Source organism: Schistocerca americana, chromosome 4 (genome assembly GCF_021461395.2).
Source record: "Schistocerca americana isolate TAMUIC-IGC-003095 chromosome 4, iqSchAmer2.1, whole genome shotgun sequence".
Taxonomy (NCBI): domain Eukaryota; kingdom Metazoa; phylum Arthropoda; class Insecta; order Orthoptera; family Acrididae; genus Schistocerca; species Schistocerca americana.
In genome coordinates, this window is record NC_060122.1 from 343,749,857 (window position 1) to 343,766,135 (window position 16,279).

The 16,279-nt window shown below is 43.8% G+C and overlaps 1 protein-coding gene across 1 annotated transcript in view; it reads right to left on the reverse strand.

Moving 5' to 3' along the window:
- Window positions 1-16,279, reverse strand: part of LOC124613473 (inactive tyrosine-protein kinase 7-like) — a 135,360-nt gene that overhangs the window by 36,678 nt on the left and 82,403 nt on the right. The window contains exon 8 of the mRNA XM_047142180.1: window positions 14,168-14,280. Coding sequence (XP_046998136.1) covers window positions 14,168-14,280 — 113 coding nt within the window. The remainder of the gene's footprint in view (window positions 1-14,167; window positions 14,281-16,279) is intronic.

Consider the following 16,279-nt stretch of genomic DNA (forward strand, 5'->3'; position numbering starts at 1 on the left):
TAGATGTAGAACAAATGCTTGTCATTAGTCTTAGACTGACAAAAAAGCACTGAGAGAACAGAATTATACCACACAAAGCAGACTATACAGTATTTCTCCTACTGTGCCATCAATAAAAATAAAATAACTTCCTGCATCACTGCTTTCAAGATTAAAATGCATTTATACAATTCCAGAAATTAGGATACTGTCCATTTCTGTGTTTCCTGCTGTTATGTGGAGTTCATTCTGCATACTGACCACTCCTCATTCATATAAGTTTTGAATAGCTGGGGAGTTTCAATTTCTTGCCTGGATTCTTAGTAAATGCTTTGTCCATAACAAACTGTTTGTCAAGTTCTGTGATGGATTAGATAATATATATTTTAAAAAATCATCAATTTACACTTCATCACATTTCACTGGCCATGGAATTACTGTCAGGAAGATTAAGATGTAAACACTTCAATGTACACCTTGATGATGATTGCATGACCATTGAAACATTCAGTGATGTTTAAAGTAAAAGTGACTGAAGCAGTATAATGTTCTTACTGCATGTGTCTGTAGAATGAATATTTTCTGACATTACCTGCAGTACCCCAAAGATTATACCACAGGACAGTACTGAGTGATAGTAAGCTAGCATTTTAATATACTAATCCCCACTCTAAATTTAGTTCCATTCCTGTAGTATCATTTGTTAATGTGACCCTCTGTTTTCTGTTGTTGATACATCACTCTATCCATGCCTTTAAAACCATAATTTTCAAATTTGTCTGGTAGAATTTCATGATATAAAATCAAAGGGCTTGCCAATATCACGTCATGGTTTCCTTGTCTTTGTTTAGTGCTATCTTATAAAATATCTCCCACTTTATAAAATTATGCAATAAAAAGAGTGACACTCCTTCCATAATTTGTCAGAATATCTGGACTCTGAGATGTAAATTCTGGTCAAGCTGGCCACAGCTGTTGTAAGTGGTCCTTGACAACCTGGATACTGGCATTGGTGCAGAGTTGATGTCCAAGCTGGCACAATACATGTTCCATCGTGGACATATTTGAGGATCTTCTTGACCACAGAAGTGTCAGACATCCGTGACATACCTGTGACACACCGTTCTGCCATCAAAGTTTCCTCAATCACTGTCAGCTGTGTCTTGAAATCATACCCAATGACTCCCCAGAGCAGACAAAAGGAGCAGCCCCGCTGTGCATCTCCTCTCTCCAGGTGTGACATCTTCATTCCATTCACAGTGATGTCTACATGTGGCACTGTTCACGCCCCTTATGCACTGAGGTGATAAAAGCCATGGGATAGCAATATGCACGTAAATAGATGGCAGTAGTATAGCGCACACATCTAGAAAAGGGCAGTGCACTGGCAGAGCTGTCATTTGCAATCAGGTCATTCATGTTAAAAGTTTTCCATTGTGGTTATGGCTGCGTGATGGGAACTAGTAGCTAAATGGTAGTTAGAGCTAGATGCATGGGACATTCCATTTTGGAAATCATTAGAGAATTCAATGTTTCAAGATCCACAGTGTCAAGAGTGTGCCAAGAATACAAAATTTCATGCATAACATCTCACCACACACAACACAATGGCTGACAACCTTTACTTAACAATGAAGGCAGCAGCATTTGCACAGAATTGTCAGTGCTAACAGACAAGCAACAACGTGTGAAACAACCACAGATATCAATGTGGAACATACAACAAATGAATCTGTGTGGTGAAATTTAATATTAATGGGCTATGGCAGCAGACAATCAATGTGAGTGCCTTTGCTAACAGCACCACATCATCTGCAGCATCTCTCCTGGGTCTGTGACCATATTGGTTGGACTCTAGATGACTGGAAAACCATGACTTGGTCAGATGAGCCCTGATTTCAATTGGTAAGAGCTGGTGGTAGGGTTTGAGTGTGGTGCACACAACACAAAGCCAAGGACCCAACTTGTCAACAAGGCATTGTGCAAGCTGGTGGTGGCTCCATTACAGCGTGTGCTGTGTTCACTTGGAATGGAGTGTTTCCTCCGGTCTGTTCGGCCTCTTGTAGACCATTTGCAGTCCTTCAAAGCCTTCATGTTTCCAGACAACAATGGAACTTTAATGGATGAAATACATCATGTTACCATTCCACAACTGCTCACGATTAGTCTGAAGAACATTCTAGACAACGCGAGCCAATGATCTGTCCATCCAGATTTCCCAACATGAATCATGTGAAACATTTATGGAATGTAATCAGAGATCAGTTCATGCACGAAATCCTGCTTGGCAACACTTTCATAATTATGGACAGCTATAGAGGCAGCATGGATCAGTAATTCTGCAAGGGACTTCCAACGACTTATTGAGTCCATACCATGTTGACTTGTTACACTGTGATGGGCAAAAGGAGGTCCAAAGCTACATTAGCAGGTATCCCATGACTTTTGGCACCTCAGTGTTTATCATACCCAGCAAATGAACAACTCTAATACATTCTGGTGGCCATTCTAGCTGCAGAGAGGATTGTAATTCTGATTATTTTCACACACGCCAATGGTTTGTACATCTACAAAGTTACACTGACATCAGGAAATGTCTTCTTGGTGCTTCATTTTTCTTGTCAGGCAGTATACAAATATATGGAAACATCTTTTTATCTGATGGAAACGAAAAAAATAAAAAGATGTTTTGATACACATACAAATAAAACTGCTACGTGGATATATATATATATATATATATATATATATATATATATATATATATATATATATGTCTAAAAAGAAAGATGATGAAACTTACCAAACAAAAGCGCTGGCAGGTCGATAGACACACAAACAACCACAAACATACACACAAAATTCTAGCTTTCGCAACCAATGGTTGCCTCGTCAGGAAAGAGGGAAGGAGAAGGAAAGACAAAAGGATATGGGTTTTAAGGGAGAGGGTAAGGAGTCATTCCAATCCCGGGAGCGGAAAGACTTACCTTAGGGGGAAAAAAGGACAGGTATACACTCGCACACACACACATATCCATCCACACATACACAGACACAAGCAGACTGTCTGCTTGTGTCTGTGTATGTGTGGATGGATATGTGTGTGTGTGCGAGTGTATACCTGTCCTTTTTTCCCCCTAAGGTAAGTCTTTCCGCTCCCGGGATTGGAATGACTCCTTACCCTCTCCCTTAAAACCCATATCCTTTTGTCTTTCCTTCTCCTTCCCTCTTTCCTGACGAGGCAACCATTGGTTGCGAAAGCTAGAATTTTGTGTGTATGTTTGTGGTTGTTTGTGTGTCTATCGACCTGCCAGCGCTTTTGTTTGGTAAGTTTCATCATCTTTCTTTTTAGACATATTTTTCCCACGTGGAATGTTTCCCTCTATTATATATATATATATATATATATATATATATATATATATATATATATATATATATATAATACACACACAAAAACAAAGATGAGGTGACTTACCGAATGAAAGTGCTGGTATATATATATATATATATATATATATATATATATATATATATATATATATATATATATATATATATATAAAAAACAAAGATGATGTGACTTAGCAAATGAAAGTGCTGGCAGGTGAACAGACACACAAACAAACGCAAACATACACACAAAATTCAAGCTTTCGCAACAAACTGTTGCCTCATCAGGTAAGAGGGAAGGAGAGGGAAAGACGAAAGGATGTGGGTTTTAAGGGAGAGGGTAAGGAGTCATTCCAATCCCAGGAGCGGAAAGACTTACCTTAGGGGGAAAAAAGGACGGGTATACACTCGCGCACACACACATATCCATCCACACATATACAGACACAAGCAGACATATTTAAAGACAAAGAGTTTGGGCAGAGATGTCAGTCGAGGCGGAAGTGCAGAGGCAAAGATGTTGTTGAATGACAGGTGAGGTATGAGTGGCGGCAACTTGAAATTAGCGGAGATTGAGGCCTGGTGGATAACGGGATGAGAGGATATATTGAAGAGCAAGTTCCCATCTCCGGAGTTCGGATAGGTTGGTGTTAGTGGGAAGTATCCAGATAACCCGGACGGTGTAACACTGTTCCAAGATGTGCTGGCCGTGCACCAAGACATGTTTAGCCACAGGGTGATCCTCATTACCAACAAACACTGTCTGCCTGTGTCCATTCATGCAAATGGACAGATTGTTGCTGGTCATTCCCACATAGAATGCGTCACTGTGTAGGCAGGTCAGTTGGTAAATCACGTGGATGCTTTCACACGTGGCTCTGCCTTTGATCGTGTACACCTTCCGGGTTACAGGACTGGAGTAGGTGGTGGTGGGAGGGTGCATGGGACAGGTTTTACACCGGGGGTGGTTACAAGGGTAGGAGACAGAGGGTAGGGAAGGTGGTTTGGGGATTTCATAGGGATGAACTAAGAGGTTAGGAAGGTTAGGTGGACGGTGGAAAGACACTCTTGGTGGAGTGGGGAGGATTTCATGAAGGATGGATCTCATTTTAGGAGAGCCACATTCAGAATCTGATCCAGTCCCGGTAAGTATCCTGTCACAAGTGGGGCACTCTTGGGGTTCTTCTGTGGATGTTCTAGGTTTGAGGGGATGAGGAAGTGGCTCTGGTTATTTGCTTCTGTACCAGGTCGGGAGGGTAGTTGCGGGATGCGAAAGCTTTTTCCAGGTTGTTGGTGTAATGGTTCAGGGATTCCGGACTGGAGTAGATTCGTTTGCCATGAAGACCTAGGCTGTAGGGAAGGTACCGTTTGATGTGGAAAGGGTGGCAGCTGTCATAATGGAGGTACTGTTGTTTGTTGGTGGGTTTGATGTGGACAGACGTGTGAAGCTGGCCATTCGACAAGTGGAGGTCAACATCAAGGAAAGTGGCATGGGATTTGGAGTAGGACCAGGTGAATCTGATGGAACCATAGGAGTTGAGGTTGGAGAGGAAATTCTGGAGTTCTTCTTCACTGTGGGTCCAGATCATGAAGATGTCATCAATAAATCTGTACCAAACTTTGGGTTGGCAGGCTTGGGTAACCAAGAAGGCTTCCTCTCAGCGACCCATAAATAGGTTGGCATACGAGGGGCCATACTGGTACCCATGGCTGTTCCCTTTAGTTGTTGGTATGTCTGACCTTCGAAAGTGAAGAAGTTGTGGGTCAGGATGAAGCTGGCTGAGGTAATGAAGAAAGAGGTTTTAGGTAGGGTGGCAGGTGATCGGCGTGAAAAGAAGTGCTCCAGCGAAGTGAGGTCCTGGACGTGTGGAATACTTGTGTATAGGGAAGTGGCATCAATGGTTACAAGGATTGTTTCTGGGGGTAACAGGTTGGGTAAGGATTCCAGGCATTCGAGAAAGTGGTTGGTGTCTTTGATGAAGGATGGGAGACTGCATGTAATGGGTTGAAGGTGTTGATCTAAGTAGGCCCAAAATATATTCTTATAGAGATCAATTTTACAAAAATAAAAGTGTTGCAATGATACATATGACTTATTCCATGTGAAACACGATCAAAGGCAGAGTCACGTGTGAAAGGGCCCACGTGATTTACCTACTGACCTGCCTACACTGTGAAGCTTTCTATGTGGGAATGACCAGCAACAAACTGTCCATTCGCATGAATGGACACAGGCAGACAGTGTTTGTTGGTAAAGAGGATCACCCTGTGGCTAAACATGCCTTGGTGCACGGCCAGCACATCTTGGCACAGTGTTACACCGTCCAGGTTATCTGAATACTCCCAGCTAACACCAACCTGTCAGAACTCCGGAGATGGGAACTTGCCCTTCAGTATATCCTCTCTTCTCGTTACCCGCCAGGCCTCAACCTCCGCTAATTTCAAGTTACCGCCGCTCATTCCCCACCTGTCATTCAACATCTTTGCCTATGTACTTCCGCCTCGACTGACATCTCTGCCTAAACTCTTTGCCTTTACAAATGTCTGCTTGTGTCTGTGTATGTGCAGATGGATATGTGTATGTATGCGAGTGTATACCTGTCCTGTTTTCCCCCTAAGGTAAGTCTTTCCACTCCCGGGATTGGAATGACTCCTTATCCTCTCCCTTAAAACCCACATCCTTTCGTCTTTCCCTCTCCTTCCCTCTTTCCTGATGAAGCAACCGTTGGTTGCGAAAGCTGGAATTTTGTGTGTATGTTTGTGTGTCTATCGACCTGCCAGTGCTTTCGTTTGGTAAGTCACATCTTCTTTGTTTTTAGATATATTTTTCCCACGTGGAATGTTTCCCTCTATTATATTCATATCATTAATTTGAACCCAACAATTACGTTTGTTATTGTCAGTGTTGCATTTCGAAATCTTTCCTATCATCTTATTTTCTCTTTCTGTGTTTGCAAGTAGTATCAATTTGTATTCACCTTCTCCTTTTTACCGTAATCTACCATACAAATTTATCCCGCCTATATATACTCAATAATACACAACCCACTTCCAAACTATAACCAAAAAAAAATTTTTTTTCCGCTTTCAATACTACCGCTGCTATAAAATCCACCGTTTCCAGTTCACAAACAGTTCCTTTCACCTATTAAACAACCGTTTCGGCTAGTTCTAATAACTTTTGCTTTATGTCCATTTCCATTTTTCCCACATCACTGATCATTTTTAGCGGCTTCCCACAGGTTTTAACATCATTATTTCTTCGTCAGACAATTGTTAGCATCATTTTCATAATCTGCCACCACAAAACCATTCCTTTTTATACATTTGCACGCAGTTTTTTCGAAATTTTCCCGAATTTCTCCACCCTTTAACGTGTTTTGGAGGCAACACAACCGCCAAACCTTTGTGCACATCGTTGTTTACCAACCCAAGTCCACCACAGGATCAACATAGCTCTGCTTTTACCAACACTTTTTCGCCTTTTTTCACACCAGATCTCCAGGTGCTTTGCAGTTCACCTTTATCTCTCCCCATATATTTTTATTTTCATTTTCATTTCAGCCTCATGTCACACTTTCCACCTTCTAATACCATGTCACCATCACAACATCCCCACAACGACCCCATTAAGTTTTATTTACATTCCATCCGCAAACATGCCTTCGCCCTAGCCAGATTACGCTCCCATATTTTATTTTCCCAGGCCTGTCTGACATTTGGCATTACCCCCAAAGGCCTCACACTTAAAGTTCCCATCTCTGGCTGTAACCCTTCTTTCCATCAGTCCCTATACCAGAATGAGATTTTCACTCTGCAGCGGAGTGTGCGCTGATATGAAACTTCCTGGCAGATTAAAACTGTGTGCCCGACCGAGACTCGAACTCGGGACCTTTGCCTTTCGCGGGCAAGTGCTCTACCAACTGAGCTACCGAAGCACGACTCACACCCGGTACTCACAGCTTTACTTCTGCCAGTACCTCGTCTCCTACCTTCCAAACTTTACAGAAGCTCTCCTGCGAACCTTGCAGAACTAGCACTCCTGAAAGAAAGGATATTGCGGAGACATGGCTTAGCCACAGCCTGGGGGATGTTTCCAGAATGAGATTTTCACTCTGCAGCGGAGTGTGCGCTGATATGAAACTTCCTGGCAGATTAAAACTGTGTGCCCGACCGAGACTCGAACTCGGGACCTTTGCCTTTCGCGGGCAAGTGCTCTACCAACTGAGCTACCGAAGCACGACTCACGCCCGGTACTCACAGCTTTACTTCTGCCAGTACCTCGTCTCCTACCTTCCAAACTTTACAGAAGCTCTCCTGCGAACCTTGCAGAACTAGCACTCCTGAAAGAAAGGATATTGCGGAGACATGGCTTAGCCACAGCCTGGGGGATGTTTCCAGAATGAGATTTTCACTCTGCAGTGGAGTGTGCGCTGATATGAAACTTCCTGGCAGATTAAAACTGTGTGCCCGACCGAGACTCGAACTCGGGACCTTTGCCTTTCGCGGGCAAGTGCTCTACCAACAGAGCTACCGAAGCACGACTCACGCCCGGTACTCACAGCTTTACTTCTGCCAGTACCTCGTCTCCTACCTTCCAAACTTTACAGAAGCTCTCCTGCGAACCTTGCAGAACTAGCACTCCTGAAAGAAAGGATATTGCGGAGACATGGCTTAGCCACAGACTGGGGGATGTTTCCAGAATGAGATTTTCACTCTGCAGCGGAGTGTGCGCTGATATGAAACTTCCTGGCAGATTAAAACTGTGTGCCCGACCGAGACTCGAACTCGGGACCTTTGCCTTTCGCGGGCAAGTGCTCTACCAACTGAGCTACCGAAGCACGACTCACGCCCGGTACTCACAGCTTTACTTCTGCCAGTACCTCGTCTCCTACCTTCCAAACTTTACAGAAGCTCTCCTGCGAACCTTGCAGAACTAGCACTCCTGAAAGAAAGGATATTGCGGAGACATGGCTTAGCCACAGCCTGGGGGATGTTTCCAGAATGAGATTTTCACTCTGCAGCGGAGTGTGCGCTGATATGAAACTTCCTGGCAGATTAAAACTGTGTGCCCGACCGAGACTCGAACTCGGGACCTTTGCCTTTCGCGGGCAAGTGCTCTACCAACTGAGCTACCGAAGCACGACTCACGCCCGGTACTCACAGCTTTACTTCTGCCAGTACCTCGTCTCCTACCTTCCAAACTTTACAGAAGCTCTCCTGCGAACCTTGCAGAACTAGCACTCCTGAAAGAAAGGATATTGCGGAGACATGGCTTAGCCACAGCCTGGGGGATGTTTCCAGAATGAGATTTTCACTCTGCAGCGGAGTGTGCGCTGATATGAAACTTCCTGGCAGATTAAAACTGTGTGCCCGACCGAGACTCGAACTCGGGACCTTTGCCTTTCGCGGGCAAGTGCTCTACCAACTGAGCTACCGAAGCACGACTCACGCCCGGTACTCACAGCTTTACTTCTGCCAGTACCTCGTCTCCTACCTTCCAAACTTTACAGAAGCTCTCCTGCGAACCTTGCAGAACTAGCACTCCTGAAAGAAAGGATATTGCGGAGACATGGCTTAGCCACAGCCTGGGGGATGTTTCCAGAATGAGATTTTCACTCTGCAGCGGAGTGTGCGCTGATATGAAACTTCCTGGCAGATTAAAACTGTGTGCCCGACCGAGACTCGAACTCGGGACCTTTGCCTTTCGCGGGCAAGTGCTCTACCAACTGAGCTACCGAAGCACGACTCACGCCCGGTACTCACAGCTTTACTTCTGCCAGTACCTCGTCTCCTACCTTCCAAACTTTACAGAAGCTCTCCTGCGAACCTTGCAGAACTAGCACTCCTGAAAGAAAGGATATTGCGGAGACATGGCTTAGCCACAGACTGGGGGATGTTTCCAGAATGAGATTTTCACTCTGCAGCGGAGTGTGCGCTGATATGAAACTTCCTGGCAGATTAAAACTGTGTGCCCGACCGAGACTCGAACTCGGGACCTTTGCCTTTCGCGGGCAAGTGCTCTACCAACTGAGCTACCGAAGCAAGGCAAAGGTCCCGAGTTCGAGTCTCGGTCGGGCACACAGTTTTAATCTGCCACGAAGTTTCATATCAGCGCACACTCCGCTGCAGAGTGAAAATCTCATTCTGGAAACATCCCCCAGGCTGTGGCTAAGCCATGTCTCCGCAATATCCTTTCTTTCAGGAGTGCTAGTTCTGCAAGGTTCGCAGGAGAGCTTCTGTAAAGTTTGGAAGGTAGGAGACGAGGTACTGGCAGAAGTAAAGCTGTGAGTACCGGGCGTGAGTCGTGCTTCGGTAGCTCAGTTGGTAGAGCACTTGCCCGCGAAAGGCAAAGGTCCCGAGTTCGAGTCTCGGTCGGGCACACAGTTTTAATCTGCCAGGAAGTTTCATATCAGCGCACACTCCGCTGCAGAGTGAAAATCTCATTCTGGAAACATCCCCCAGGCTGTGGCTAAGCCATGTCTCCGCAATATCCTTTCTTTCAGGAGTGCTAGTTCTGCAAGGTTCGCAGGAGAGCTTCTGTAAAGTTTGGAAGGTAGGAGACGAGGTACTGGCAGAAGTAAAGCTGTGAGTACCGGGCGTGAGTCGTGCTTCGGTAGCTCAGTTGGTAGAGCACTTGCCCGCGAAAGGCAAAGGTCCCGAGTTCGAGTCTCGGTCGGGCACACAGTTTTAATCTGCCAGGAAGTTTCATATCAGCGCACACTCCGCTGCAGAGTTAAAATCTCATTCTGGAAACATCCCCCAGGCTGTGGCTAAGCCATGTCTCCGCAATATCCTTTCTTTCAGGAGTGCTAGTTCTGCAAGGTTCGCAGGAGAGCTTCTGTAAAGTTTGGAAGGTAGGAGACGAGGTACTGGCAGAAGTAAAGCTGTGAGTACCGGGCGTGAGTCGTGCTTCGGTAGCTCAGTTGGTAGAGCACTTGCCCGCGAAAGGCAAAGGTCCCGAGTTCGAGTCTTGGTCGGGCACACAGTTTTAATCTGCCAGGAAGTTTCATATCAGCGCACACTCCGCTGCAGAGTGAAAATCTCATTCTGGAAACATCCCCCAGGCTGTGGCTAAGCCATGTCTCCGCAATATCCTTTCTTTCAGGAGTGCTAGTTCTGCAAGGTTCGCAGGAGAGCTTCTGTAAAGTTTGGAAGGTAGGAGACGAGGTACTGGCAGAAGTAAAGCTGTGAGTACCGGGCGTGAGTCGTGCTTCGGTAGCTCAGTTGGTAGAGCACTTGCCCGCGAAAGGCAAAGGTCCCGAGTTCGAGTCTCGGTCGGGCACACAGTTTTAATCTGCCAGGAAGTTTCAGTCCCTATACCAGTTCCAAACTGAACAATCCATTGCCCTCACCCACCTAATCCTTCACCTACACATCAACTCAGCCAATGAACACACCCGTCAACTCCTATCCTTAATAAAAGTCCTCAATCTTTCCTCTCCTACATCCACACTGGCCAACCGCAAATTAGAACAGCATGCCACCCTCCACCTCAAAAAACTATCCAATCTCCTGGTTTCCCACCTCCGGAAAGGCAACTCACTCACCCTTCACAACCTTTCCAGCAAACCTCAACCTCCTCTCATTGCACACAGACCCAGTCTCTCCCATCTACTCAATCTCCCACTTCCTGCTCCACTCCCCCCCAAAACCTCAAAATTCGACTCAACACAATCTGGAACCACAACACCCTAATTCAGTAGTTAACCTTTCCTCCAAACCTCTCTCCCAATCCGAAACCTCTGTCCTATCCAAAGGCCTCACCTTCAGCCCCACTCCCAGATTCAACCAAACTGCCCTCGTCAAAGATTTACTGTCCTATACTTGTACTAACTGCTGGAAATATCACTTTGCCACGAAGAAAAATGATCCTAATCCTACTCCTAATGATCCAACTCCCCAAAACACTATCTAAATTGAACCCTGCCTGGAACAGTTCCGGCCTCCATCACAGCGGGACCCACCTCCTCTTCCTCAAAATCACCCTCTCCAAACCTTCCAGGAATTTCTGACTTCCAGCCTTACCCTCAATCCTTCTTAAAAAAACCTTAATTCTATTCCCAACATCACCACTGCTGAAGCCCAGGCTATCCGTGATCTGAAGGCTGACCGACCCATCGTCATTCTTCCAGCGGACAAGGGTTCCACGACCGTGGTACTTGATCGTCGGAGTATGTGGCTGAGGGACTGCGTCAGCTTTCAGACAACACTACTTACAAAGTTTGCCAAGGTAATCCCATTCCTGATGTCCACGTGGAGCTTCAAGGAATCCTCAGAACCTTAGGCCCCCTGCAAAACCTTTCACCTGACTCCATCAACCTCCTGACCCCACCGACACCCCGCACCCCTACCTTCTACCTAAAATTCACAAACCCAATCATCCGGGTCGCCCCATTGTAGCTGGTTACCAAGCCCCCACAGAACGTATCTCTGCCTACGTAGATCAACACCTTCAACCCATTACATGCAGTCTCCCATCCTTCATCAAAGACACCAACCACTTTCTCGAACGCCTGGAATCCTTACCCAACCTGTTACCCCCAGAAACCATCCTTGTAACCATTGATGCCACTTCCCTATACACAAGTATTCCGCACGTCCAGGACCTCGCTTCGCTGGAGCACTTCTTTTCACGCCGATCACCTGCCACCCTACCTAAAACCTCTTTCTTCATTACCTCAGCCAGCTTCATCCTGACCCACAACTTCTTCACTTTCGAAGGCCAGACATACCAACAACTAAAGGGAACAGCCATGGGTACCAGGATGGCCCCCTCATACGCCAACCTATTTATGGATCGCTTAGAGGAAGCCTTCTTGGTTACCCAAGCCTGCCAACCCAAAGTTTGGTACAGATTTATTGATGACATCTTCATGATCTGGACCCACAGTGAAGAAGAACTCCAGAATTTCCTCTCCAACCTCAACTCCTTTGGTTCCATCAGATTCACCTGGTCCTACTCCAAATCCCATGCCACTTTCCTTGACGTTGACCTCCACTTGTCCAATGGCCAACTTCACACGTCTGTCCACATCAAACCCACCAACAAACAACAGTACCTCCATTATGACAGCTGCCACCCATTCCACATCAAACGGTCCCTTCCCTACAGCCTAGGTCTTCGTGGCAAACGAATCTGCTCCAGTCCGGAAGCCCTGAACCATTACACCTACAACCTGAAAACAGCTTTCGCATTCCGCAACTACCTTCCCGATCTGGTACAGAAGCAAATAACCAGAGCCACTTCCCCATCCCCTCAAACCCAGAACCTCCCACAGAAGAACCCCAAGAGTGCCCCACTTGTGACAGGATACTTTCCGGGGCGGGATCAGATTCTGAATGTGGTTCTCCAGCAGGGATACGACTTCCTCAAATACTGCCCTGAAATGAGATCCATCCTTCATGAAATCCTCCCCACTCCACCAAGAGTGTCTTTCCGCCGTCCACCTAACCTTCCTAACCTCTTAGTTCATCCCTATGAAATCCCCAAACCACCTTCCCTACCCTCTGTCTCCTACCCTTGTAACCGTCCCCGGTGTAAAACCTGTCCCATGCACCCTCCCACCACCATCTACTCCAGTCCTGTAACCCGGAAGGTGTACACGATCAAAGGCAGAGCCACGTGTGAAAGCACCCACGTGATTTACCTACTGACCTGCCTACACTGTGAAGCTTTCTATGTGGGAATGACCAGCAACAAACTGTCCATTCACATGAATGGACACAGGCAGACAGTGTTTGTTGGTAAAGAGGATCACCCTGTGGCTAAACACGCCTTCGTGCACGGCCAGCACATCTTGGCACAGTGATACACCGTCCAGGTTATCTGGATACTTCCCACTAACACCAACCTGTCAGAACTCTGGAGATGGGAACTTGCCCTTCAGTATATCCTCTCTTCTCGTTATCCGCCAGGCCTCAACCTCCGCTAATCTCAAGTTGCCGCCGCTCATACCTCACCTGTCATTCAACAACATTTTTGCCTATGTACTTCCACCTCGACTGACATCTCTGCGCCAACTCTTTGCCTTTACAAATGTCTGCTTGTGTCTGTATTTGCGGATGGATATGTGTGTGTATGCAAGTGTATACCTGTCCTTTTTTCCTCCTAAGGCAAGTCTTTCTGCTCCCGGGATTGGAATGACTCCTTACCCTCTCCCTTAAAACCCACATCCTTTCGTCTTTCCCTCTCCTTCCCTCTTTCCTGATGAAGCAACTGGTGGTTGCGAAAGCTGGAATTTTGTGTGTATGTTTGTGTTTGTTTGTGTGTCCATCGACCTGCCAGTGCTTTCGTTTGGTAAGTCACATCTTCTTTGTTTTTAGATATATTTTTCCCACGTGGAATGTTTCCCTCTATTATATTCATATATATATGTTCCCAAGATACTACAAGAACATTGGAAGTGGAAAATGGCAAATGTGTATTTTACTTAGCATTTTCAACAATACCTGTGTATGAAAGAGTCCTTGCAAATTTGCAAATTTAAGTTATCACATATCATCTGAATTACTGAAATTGTTCAGGAGGATTTTTCTATTTTAGACAGCTAAAACTTCTCATCTGTTTTCTGTATCTGAAGTTAATGTGGATACTTGGTAAAGATTATCACTCATTACATATGTGCACTGCATACTAACATCAATATAAGTTGGCTTATGCTAATATCTGGCCTTGTATGAACAGTTATATGTTGCTTTAAATGAAGACATTAGGTTAAACAAGATAAATCACTATGAAACATGAATTACATTTATATAAGAGCACAAGTGTGTGCACCAAGAAAGTACTCACCTTAAACCATTTTATAACTGGTGGATCTGAACCCTGTGCCTTGCAATAAACGCGAGACTCAGAACCTAATTCAAGTTTCTTATTGACTGGCCGTGGATTAAATTTCAACTTTTCTGTAGAGAAACAATAGGAATATATGAATACAATCAAAGTTCTAAGCTAATTTTCTTTGAAGACTGTGTAAAAAAAAAGTAATATTCCAAATTAATAAAATAACAAGAAATATTCAAGAAATACTTTAAATTTGATGTTCAATTTTTTAATCTGTTCAACACATATACATAAATTTAAGTCTCATTTTATTTCATACATGACATAATCAAAATATTTCTTTGAATGACATAATTTAGACATGACTATAATTCAGTGAAGATTATATATATTCCTAGTCAGCACATCTAAGACACATGCCACTAAAATCTCTACAAATACTTTCTACTTTTTCAAATTTTTATAAAGCTATGTATTGTTCATGCAATGAATGTGCAACTAGCCAAATTATTCAAAGAGCGTAAGTGTAAGGAGATGATACTCATTATCAGGAACACTGCAACAATATTTAATATTCACAATAAAGAAACAGAGAAAATATATGGAACTATTCCCAAAATAGTCCTTTGTCATTACTATAAATTATTTAACAATATTTCAGACAAATTGTCTATAACTGTGTTGGGCTTTAAACATGGAAGAAAAGCAAACAATTTGGGAAGTGGATACAGTATAGGGGACTGTCTGCCAATTCCCACTTTAACTAAGATCTATAAACTTACAAAAATCTTATCACTAACCCAACAAAATAAATCCAGTGTTAATAGAGAAACAAGGGCTCAAATATAACTTACAAATAAAATTGTACTAATCAACAACTCAAGGAGTATGTATTAAGAGAGAATATACTAAGGAGTGACAAAGCAGTTTGACAAAAAAAAAAAAAAAATCAATGAACTGAGATGAAGTAGAAATACACATTAGTGGAAATGTCATCAGTTTGTAGATGATATTATTTTGTTTGCTTTGGGTGCAAGAGAAATTCAACAAATAATTGAAAAACTCAACAGAGCGAGTGTGAGAGTAAGGCTAAAAACTAACTGTGGTAAAAACAAAATTATCAAAACCAGTATGCTGGAATGGTGTTGATGCTGGTCATGGATTGAAGACAAATGAATGAGTAAGAGAAAAAGAAGTTTACATTTTCATGTGAATGTTACTAAAGTGGGCATACAGAAAGATATACTAGTGGAATATGGAAAGAACAATGCACTACTGTTTGCGTGAATAACCATCATCAAAACAGGATGGCAAACTTCAACATGTAAAGTTGAACACCAAAGTCATTAGCCACTGTAAATCAAAAGCAGCTAATGCTGAAGATGGTGGTTGGTATTTATCATTGTATGATAAACTTCATGCAACTGTAACTACACATTATTGGTGAAATGTATTTTATTATGTTTTCAGCTGATGTTTGCCACTTGGAGTAATAAATTATAATAATAATTTCATGTGGCATAATGGCCTGGAGCGAGTTCTTTCAACTGGACACAGTTTCAGCATCTGCTGTATTCCTGACCTAGTACAGGTATCCAATCTGAGAAAGGAGACCTACAGTTTAATATGGGATGCAGACAATATGTCATTTCTGGTGATTTCTCATATCACTGAAAGGTGAAGGCTACGTTAAAGGCTAGGTTACAAAACGAACTGAAAAATCTGTGGCCCAACAAGGACTCAATGCCATGATCTCTCAATTTCTAACCACGTGCTTTACCAACCACCAGGCCTGATGGAGCAATGAACTAGTTCTAGGGTAACAGGTTAGTGCTTTGCATTAACTTTCTTAATTATTTTTTGTTTCATTTTGTAACATGTTAAACAGAACATACTTGCCTGCATGCTTGCAAAAAGCTTATAAAGATGAATTAAAGGAACATACAAAATGAACTTTGTACTTTCATCTGTAACTCTGTGGCCTTATAAGTAGAATTAAGTATTCTTTAAGAGAGAGGAAAAAATGGACACATGTTGGTGACATTTATCACAAAATAAAATTTCCAAGCCAAAAAGAAACAGCCTAAAAGCTGAATTCTTATACTTAGTTACTCAGATGAT